This window comes from Aulonocara stuartgranti (assembly GCF_965226115.1).
Source record: "Aulonocara stuartgranti genome assembly, chromosome: 5".
In the NCBI taxonomy this organism is placed as follows: Eukaryota; Metazoa; Chordata; class Actinopteri; order Cichliformes; family Cichlidae; genus Aulonocara; species Aulonocara stuartgranti.
Genome location: NC_138943.1, coordinates 21718616 through 21728679, shown reverse-complemented (window position 1 = coordinate 21728679; position 10064 = coordinate 21718616). Strand labels below are relative to the sequence as shown.

General features: G+C 42.3%; 1 protein-coding gene across 2 annotated transcripts; it reads right to left on the bottom strand.

Annotated features, from left to right (window-relative positions):
• Positions 1-1397: 1397 nt before the first annotated feature.
• LOC309706035 (actin nucleation-promoting factor WAS-like) lies at positions 1398-9698 on the bottom strand. 2 transcript variants are annotated; one of them, XM_082532233.1, is made up of 9 exons: positions 9419-9698; positions 3898-4044; positions 3589-3675; positions 3419-3494; positions 3258-3330; positions 3081-3165; positions 2819-2972; positions 2479-2705; positions 1398-2396 (listed from the first exon to the last, which is right to left on the bottom strand). In XM_082532233.1, the coding sequence occupies exons 1-9, from the start codon at positions 9515-9517 to the stop codon at positions 2256-2258; spliced, it is 1089 nt and encodes a 362-aa protein (XP_082388359.1). In that variant the 5' UTR covers positions 9518-9698; the 3' UTR covers positions 1398-2255. The 2 variants fall into 2 exon arrangements, with proteins under 2 accessions (XP_082388359.1, XP_082388360.1); XM_082532234.1 differs by having other exon boundaries at positions 1399-2396; positions 9424-9529.
• Positions 9699-10064: the final 366 nt, after the last annotated feature.

Below are 10064 nucleotides of genomic sequence, written 5' to 3'. Positions count from 1 at the left end.
GACCACAGCTGCGAAAAAGAACGGCAGGAAATCTGTGTACCTGCCTGCATGGTGTCTTATGCAACGTTAAACAGACTCATCGGGATACGTGACTAATAGAATTACATAAGAGCCTGTTCCTATAGTAAATATAAACGTTGTATTATATGGGACATAGCATTAGAACTAGGCCAAGTGCCGCCGTTATGCACAAGTGCAAACGAGTAATGGAGGAACAAGAACAGCAAGCAGAAGTAAACAGAGTAGTAAGCAGTGAGTGACAAAACCTGAGCGTCTGTTTAGACTTTGAAATCTCTTTTAGTCCTTGTGCACCATCCCCTGCTGCACAGCACGTGTTAATAAAATGACTTCACAGGAGGTGCTTTTGGAAATCATCGAGTTACTGCTAATAAAGATCCACACGTCTCTGAGACCCTGGTGTAACAGCAAGAGTGACGTTTTCTTATAACTGGTTAATGGATTACAAACTTATGAAGCCACGTGGGAGAGGACAAAGCTACCCGGAGGTCATAGTGAATGCAAGAAGAGCCAGAAGTTCTCCTTTTACCAGTATGCTCATAATTATCTCCTAACCATCAACTTTTTCAAGTTTGAGCAGTGCCAGATCAACGGCCAGCTCCAGAAATGTATCAGATATTCCCGAATCACAGCCCAGGCAGTAATAGGGATGAGTCTGGGGCGTGATGTTTGACACATAACTACTATGACCCTGTGATAACAGTGTTTACAAGTCTCTGCTCTCCTTCCCATGGCTGTCAGCTGCGTGCAGCTAGCTAAGCAACAGCTGCAGCGACTCTGCAGGAAGCTGCTGCCAAAGCGCTTAAAAAGTAACAAAAATCCATTATTTACTGCAACACATCTGAAAGCAGTCGTCTTTTACACATTTCCTAGGCTTGCCCCGCAGTCTGCCTCTCTCATTTGCACGGCTGAAAGCGCTGACAGCTCCGGAGCAAGCCTACGTGACACACACTTGTTTACTTCATCCGCCCGTTAGCCCAGCTGCTCGCGTACAGCACACTCTGTACTCCGTGCCAGCGAAGACTCGCGGCAACGTCACGTACAAAGGAGCAAATAACGAAAAATAAAAGACAGGACTCAGCGTCCTACCTGGCCTCTCCTGCGCGTTTCGTAGAGTGTAGGAGCCTCTCATGATCCCCGTTTTAAAAGCCTCTTTTTCCAAGCTTGGTGAGCGCAGTACGCTTAGAGCAGCTCGGCCACTCAAATGAATGAAGCGACTCAGTCTGCGGGAGCGTGCGCACACCCACCTCTCTGCGTTAGCGCTCATCCACTTTCATCCCCACCTCTCCACGAAAAAAGACTTCTAAGAATGCCTTAACCCCATTTCATTTTCTTCTTTTGAGATTTAGAAATATAGTATCATGGGGGAGGCGGGGGGTCATTAGAAACACCGCTTCACATTGGTTTAAATATCTGTTTGCATGAGGTTATTCCCAAATCTCCTTTTTTAAAACACTGGTCCACAAATAGCACATGAAAAGCATCTAAAACAAAAAGTTAAGATCACTGAAAAGAACAGAGGGGGTTTTACCTTTGCGATTGACTGAATTACTTACCACACTCACCTGTTTGTCGACTTTGACCTTGGCCTTTACACTGTTTATGTCTGGATAAGTAAAGTCAGATTTTACTGAATTGTAAGCAAACTGAGAGCAGGCAGTGCTGTTATAGTACAGGACAACAGAGCTTCCATATCTTGTCTATAATGCATGCTCCACTTTGTTTATTCTTTAGGTTCCACCATAGGTGTATATTAAAGCACTTAAAAAATACATAAAACATTGCACCCCACAGAAATCTGAATTTTTAAAAACATAAACATTACAGTCATGACAAATGTTATACAGAAGACAAGTAAAACATACACTTTCAGCTAGATTTCCAGAAAAGAAACTAAAGCAAAAGAGTGGTTAAAAATTCATCTGTTTCTTCACTTATCTTTATATTGCTGTAGGCTACATTTAAGGAAGCTGGGATTTACGTTGGGAAGTGAAAATCTGGCCCTTCGTTATCTAATTTAGTGACATCTATGACTCTAAACTAAGACTTAGCATACTGTACTGATATGATGGCATTTTAGATTTTTTTAAATGCACAATGTGGCTTTTCATTTTATCACATTGCCTTATGGCAATTTAATCTGACCACTGCTTTGTTTGACAATCAAAGCCAAAAAGCCGCATCTTTAACTACATTTACAGTACAAGCTGACTTCCAAGATCTCTTAAAAGAGTCCGTCATTGGTTAGTATTAGGAATAGTAACAGTAGGTTCTCCATCTTCGCTGTTGCTTTGCTGAAGCATCCGTTTTTCTTTGAACGCTTCTCTCAGTGCAGCCAGGATTAAGTCGCCTGTCTCTGTTGATTTTCGGGAGCCAGCCTAACAGCACAAAACACAAAAGTTTGTTCAGCCCACCCACTGTGTACAAGTATGGATGCTCATTTAAATCTTTTCCTCTTACATTTTTGAAACTTGCACTCTTTCTGATCCTCTCTGCAGGAGCTGGCAGAGGGGGAGCTGGAGAGAAAGGAATCGGAGTGTTTGTCTGACTCTTGTCTACCGTGTCCATGTCCTTTGGTGTTTGTTGAAAAGTGTTGCTGTCTTTGATGGAAGGGACCGGTGGCAACGGGCCCTTCTTCAGATAGATGGAAGCCCCTGCAGATCTTGGCAGTGTCTGAGAGATTGGGCCTATGTGCATATGACAGAACACTATCTTAAAAACATACACAATAGTATTTTTCCTGAAACTGAAACGTAAATAAATATTTGCACATTCTAATAAACTTTACGGGATATAGTACCTCTGTTTCTCAGCTCTCTCTGCACAGCCTTCAGCCCTCCAAACTTGTTGATGATGCAGTCAACAGCTTCGGCAACGTCTTTGCCTTTCAAGTCTTCTTCAGTGAGTTTGGCCTGCATCAACAGCCTCCTCATAGCCGGGTCAAGATCCTTACACTTCACCAAGCAGACACATTACAGGGAGTCATTTATCATGCTATTATTAATGACTAATAACAGCTTAACAGTTACCCCATTAACAATTCACTGTAGAGTTTGACATACAGAACTTGAAGCTGGGGGAGCTGCCGTGGAAGATGTGTCCATAGGGAGATCTTTCTCCCTATTCAAACTGTGCAATGGCTCAATTCTAAAGAGAACAAAAAAACACGAAACTGTGAACCACCTCTTTAACGCTCTTTCCTTCACTCTAAAGACACAAAGTGGTGCTATCTTTCTCACCCCAAATCATCAGCAGGTAGTTCCCTCGTTGAACTGCCCACTGCTGTCATTTCAATCATGCTGGTCATCTTTTCTGTAAATAAAAAGGTTGTGTTAAAATACGAGACAGGGCTGAGCCTTTGAGAGCATTTATACGTGTAGATGTTTGTTGTTATTCTAACCACAAGCAGCCTCCACGGTATGATGAAACTCCTCTGCCTCAGTCTCATTTGCAAAGTTGACGCCTACCTGGTAGTCCTGCGAAAACACAGCAAATCTACCCAAATCCAACCTAAAAGTGGCACTCTGATAATCATAAGGCACGCACCGATGCCAAAAAAGGATCACTTACATCTGCGGGGAAAGTATGGAAGAAAGCACGCGCTGCAGTGTACTTGAAGGGAATGTACATTTCCTGCTCCCACAGTAACTTGGCACGCTGTGTTTCAGAATGAGAGGAGTTGTTAGAGTTGCACAAGGAAAAGCACAGGCGCACCCATCTGGATGAGTCTTCCTATTGTTGCTGATGGAAACCTCAAAGTAGAGGAAACACTTCAAGCTGCCCTGTGCTGTGCCATGTTGGAAGCAGCGTGCACGTTTCAGCGTATGTGCTAGTTTGAGTGGTTGGAGTGAATGTGAGCAGTAATGATGTTCTTTTTACCTTGACGCAGTATAAGCGCAGGAAATAGGAATGCATGGACGAATCCTCAATGAGGCACACCACACCGCATTCTAAGCGACTCCAGCTTGGCCTCTCCCCTGGTGTACTTATGGCCTGTAGTATCTGTGCTACTGTAGATTTCATCAGCTGAAATAGACAGTAGTGGTCCAAAGTGCATCAATACATGATGTGCAATTTATTAAGTTATCGTACAAGGCACAGGCATGTTTATGTTGGTGTTAAATTTTAGAAAATGCCAATTTAATGCAACTTCCTGGTGTCTTTGTGTAAATGTCTCTTCAGTAATGATCTTGTGTAGTTAGCTTTGGTTTGTTTTTCTGATATTTTGCATTAACCCTGTCCTTAAGACACTGTGTGCCCGTCCTCCTACACAATCACTTCTTTAATGAGTAACATCCGATTTTAAAAAAAGAAATCATTTACTTTCGAAACCAGCTCACGTTTCCTGACTGACAGTAACCCTTTGAGTCATTCTAGTTTCATTTTACAGCAAAGATGCTGCTCCTCAGAGACTGATGACCTCTTTTCCATTTAACTTCTTTCTGTTGCCTCAATTAAGTAATAGTGGACTACTTTTAAGCAATCCTGTAGTTTAACTACATTTTGTAATACCTTTCTGGTTGTTCGACTACATTCAATTTTGCGTGGTGATTCAAATAGAGTAGCTATTGTTTTTTAAATAGTTTTTGTGCACTGAAATGACGAGACATGCAGAGGAGGGATAGTGGCTATATTAGACAAAGGATGCTAAAGATAGAGCTGCCATGCAGGAGGGGAAAAGGAAGCTCTCAGAGATGCACTGAGCACTTCTTCACTCCACTGACCTCTTTTCACTGCCCACGTGTTTATATTACCACTGCAGCATGCCATTGCCTTTTTGTCTTCTCTCTCCCTTAGTCTGTGTTTTGTCCTGCCTCCCTACAATCTCTTTTCTTTTCTCTTCTCTTACCTCTCAACCCCCAGCTGGTCATGACAGATGGCTTTCCCTCTCTGAGCCTGGTTCTGCTCGAGGTTTCATTCTGTCAAAAGTACATTTTTTTCTTCTCCATGTTGCAAAATGCGTGCTCATATGGGGTTGCTTGATTTGTGGGGTTTTCCGTAATACTGTAGGGTCTTTAATTTACAATTTAAAGCACCCCGGGGCAACTGTTGTTGTGATTTGGGGCAATATAAATACACCTAAACTGAACTGAATACTGTAATATAGTGTAATTTGACCTGCGTTACACCTCTCTTCCTCTAACCCTGCAAAGGCCCAGGCAATGTATACATCAGGCAGATAACCATACACACTTGACCTATGTGTAGTGCATGTGAAAAGTGGTGGAAGCTGCTTACTGTCTGCAGAATGCAAAATCCAAACCTCAGCCCTATAGATTTACCACTGCCTTAGGCAAATCCATGACAATGATTACCGCCACTAATAAAACATTTGTTTTTATTTGAGAGCTAATGCACTTGAGTAGAGACTTTGTCTTCTTTCAGATCATCACCACAGCTGATCTATCATTCTCCTCATCTGTCACAACAACGCTCTGCATGTCCTTCTTCACTACATCCATGAAGCTTCTCTACAGTCTTTCTCTTTTCTTCCTGCCTGGCAGCTCCACTGTCTACCGTCTCTCCTGTGCATGTGTCCAAACCATCTCTGCCTTGTTTCTCTAACCTTTTCTCCATTCTGGTCACTCCCAATGAAAGTTTAAGCATCCTCAGCTCTGCCACCTTCTTCTCCACTTCCTGTTTTTTTGTTTGTTCCACTTTCTCCACACCGCACATAATAGCAGGTCTAAGTCCCATATTGTAAACCTTTCTTTGCACTGCTAGCTATCCTGCTGTCACAAATCTCTCACCCCGTTCGTCTCCACCCACTCTACCCTGCCTGCACTCTTTAGTCTTCTTAAGCTGTACTAATCAACATGTCTTTCCTTTTCTTTTAATGAAACCAAACCTGGAACCTTGCACTTTTTCAGTGGCATTTAATGTGTCAGTTCATGTATATTAGAGTTTCTGTCGATTTTTGTTGTGATTTGAATGTTTTAGCATTATAAATTGTTATAATTGTCTTTCATTGTGGTGGAGGCATGTGGGTTTGGCTCAGCGACAGGGGAGGGGTGGAGCACGGGCTAGGCATTGTATAATTATGTCTCTTGTACTTGTGCAGTAGTACACTTGGGCCAGGTGTGTGGAGTGAGTATGGACGGGCAGTTGGTGAGGTTGTGTTAGCAGGTGAGTGAACTTAACGTTGTTTGGAAAGACAATTTTATTGTGAAAGCAAACACAAGTAATAAAGGAAGGAAGCACCATAAAAGAACCATCTGTACGTGTCTCAGGCAATCCACAATGGCAGTGACATGCTGCATCATAAATTACTGTCAGTAGTTTGTACTTCAAAATGCACTTTCAAAGCAGCTTTTTCTCACCACAGGCAAGTCAGCCTCATCCATACCACATAAAACATGGAATAACAAGACTGCAGACTACAGGGAGTGCAGAATTATTAGGCAAGTTGTATTTTTGAGGGATAATTTTATTATTGAACAACAACCATGTTCTCAATGAACCCAAAAAACTCATTAATCTCAAAGCTGAATGTTTTTGGAAGTAGTTTTTAGTTTTAGCTATTTTAGGGGGATATCTGTGTGTGCAGGTGACTATTACTGTGCATAATTATTAGGCAACTTAACAAAAAACAAATATATACCCATTTCAATTATTTATTTTTACCAGTGAAACCAATATAACATCTCCACATTCACAAATATACATTTCTGACATTCAAAAACAAAACAAAAACAAATCAGCGACCAATATAGCTACCTTTCTTTGCAAGGACACTCAAAAGCCTGCCATCCATGGATTCTGTCAGTGTTTTGATCTGTTCACCATCAACATTGCGTGCAGCAGCAACCACAGCCTCCCAGACACTGTTCAGAGAGGTGTACTGTTTTCCCTCCTTGTAAATCTCACATTTGATGATGGACCACAGGTTCTCAATGGGGTTCAGATCAGGTGAACAAGGAGGCCATGTCATTAGTTTTTCTTCTTTTATACCCTTTCTTGCCAGCCACGCTGTGGAGTACTTGGACGCGTGTGATGGAGCATTGTCCTGCATGAAAATCATGTTTTTCTTGAAGGATGCAGACTTCTTCCTGTACCACTGCTTGAAGAAGGTGTCTTCCAGAAACTGGCAGTAGGACTGGGAGTTGAGCTTGACTCCATCCTCAACCCGAAAAGGCCCCACAAGCTCATCTTTGATGATACCAGCCCAAACCAGTACTCCACCTCCACGTGGATCATGGCTCAAGAGTTGGGAGTTTGCCTTGTAATCGGAAGGTTGCTGGTTCGAGCTCCGGCTCGGACAGTCTCGGTCGTTGTGTCCTTGGGCAAGACACTTCACCCGTTGCCTACTAGTGGTGGTCAGAGGGCCCGGTGGCGCCAGTGTCCGGCAGCCTCGCCTCTGTCAGTGCGCCCCAGGGTGGCTGTGGCTACAATGTAGCTTGCCATCACCAGTGTGTGAATGGGTGGATGACTGGATGTGTAAAGCGCTTTGGGGTCCTTAGAGACTAGTAAAAGCGCTATATAAATACAGGCCATTACCATTTACCTTGCTGGCGTCTGAGTCGGACTGGAGCTCTCTGCCCTTTACCAATCCAGCCACGGGCCCATCCATCTGGCCCATCAAGACTCACTCTCATTGCATCAGTCCATAAAACCTTAGAAAAATCAGTCTTGATATATTTCTTGGCCCAGTCTTGACGTTTCAGCTTGTGTGCCTTGTTCAGTGGTGGTCGTCTTTCAGCCTTTCTTACCTTGGCCATGTCTCTGAGTATTGCACACCTTGTGCTTTTGGGCACTCCAGTGATGTTGCAGCTCTGAAATATGGCCAAACTGGTGGCAAGTGCCATCTTGGCAGCTGCACGCTTGACTTTTCTCAGTTCATGGGCAGTTATTTTGCGCCTTGGTTTTTCCACACGCTTCTTGCGACCCTGTTGACTATTTTGAATGAAACGCTTGATTGTTCGATGATCACGCTTCAGAAGCTTTGCAATTTTGAGACTGCTGCATCCCTCTGCAAGATATCTCACTATTTTTGACTTTTCTGAGCCTGTCAAGTCCTTCTTTTGACCCATTTTGCCAAAGGAAAGGACGTTGCCTAATAATTATGCACACCTGATATAGGGTGTTGATGTAATTAGACCACACCCCTTCTCATTACAGAGATGCACATCACCTAATATGCTTAATTGGTAGTAGGCTTTCGAGCCTATACAGCTTGGAGTAAGACAACATGCATGAAGAGGATGATGTGGACAAAATACTCATTTGCCTAATAATAGTGCACTCCCTGTATAAGAAATTAATCAAGATATCTAATGTTCTCTGTTGTGCTGATGACACAGTTACATCTGTCTAGAATGTGTTAGTCAGGCTATACTGGCCCTCCTGGATCTGGATGTGTGTTCTTCACACTACAAATTTTCAGTTTAACATATTTCAGTTTTATCTACTGAGTGCCAGTTCACAACACCAGGCGCAATGCAGTTTGTGTGCATATAAACACAGGATACCATATAAGAACTTTATAGTGCCCTAAAAAGGGGTCATTAACCATTTACATGCCACTATAAAGGATGTATTTGTGAACTCTGGAAGTTAACCCTAGAATTTTGTTGGAGGATATAAAAGAATGTATTTTCTTCACTTTTGTGATTTTTTTTTCTCCATTTAGTATTTTTATGTTGCCAGTCACATGGCCATCTATGGCTGCACCATGAAGACGATGTCTTTCCTATCAGTGTCTCTGTTCTGGGTCTGCTCTGTGTCTTTTTTTCCCAAATTGTTTCTTCTTGGTAGTGATAATGTCAGTGTAACGTAATGAACTGGGAGAGCCTGTTTGTGCATAGCCTAATTTGATCTACACCAGAGAGAGCCGGCACAGTGCCTCTGTGTTTCACAACAGAAATGTTTTGGCCAGAACGAACACAGCCTCTACTCTCTAAGCAAAAGAAAACAGAGGGAAGGTAACAAATACACCACAGAATTTAAAATTTAATTAAATAACTGTCTAAAGCCCTAACACTGAAAAAAAATTAAAAATGCCTCATTTATTTACTGCGGAGTGGTATTTAAATAATATTTAAATATTGTGGTTGATGCTCTGGGAACACAACGGTTCCAGACAAAACAAGCATCTGAGACTGCGGATGACAAGATTAGGCTAAATGTAAAACTAAAACAGCTCTAACACATGGCCCATTCATACACCAGGCTCCTTCTGATAGCAGCAGATGATAACATGAAAACAAGTGTGAGCATGAAATGATTCAGAGACATACATCATAGCACATCGAGCTACTACAGTAATATTATCATCATGTAGAATTTAACAGATGGTGGGGATGTGTTTTACCCTCTTAAAACACATTCAATTTTCTCAGCCTTGTTATTTATTTTTCCATCATATTTTTCAGCTGTTTTCATACAAATTAATAAAGTGTACCTTACACTGCGGCTCCAGCAGACCGATGAGGACGCCTTTCTCACGGATCGTCAGGAGGTCACTTATAACCTGACTTCCAGTAATCAGAGACAGAGCCATCACAGAGACTCCTGTTTTCCTCGCCTTACCTCAACCCTCTTAATCTCGCCTTTCCTCCTGTTCCAGATGCGTCTTCTTTGGACCTGTCCTGAACACACCACTTCCTGATCCTAACCATAGTTTGAATGGTAACGTTTCCATTACAGCATGTCATCATGCAAATTTATGGACGCCATGTATCCACTCAGTTTCGAGTAACCAAATGATTGAGGGTGCATACTCAAAGGTCATTTGTACAATCATCAGTGAAACAAAGGAGTACTTATTAGCCATATGTGGGATGAAGTGTAAATAAAGTCGTTTTTAAGGAAGGCAGTTCCCTGTTCTGGTTGGGCCACAACTTTTAAAGACAAACACAAAACTAAACACCTATATTCATACATTTGCTTAAGTTCTGTACCCAAGGAAATTATTTTAATTTCCCTGAATATTTACATTTCCATGTTGCTTTAAATCCACGACCCTTCCAGTGGAAAAATATTGACTGCACTGCATGAGATCAGGGTTTCACATAGAAATCCCAGTAGAAGGCATTCAAATCTGACAT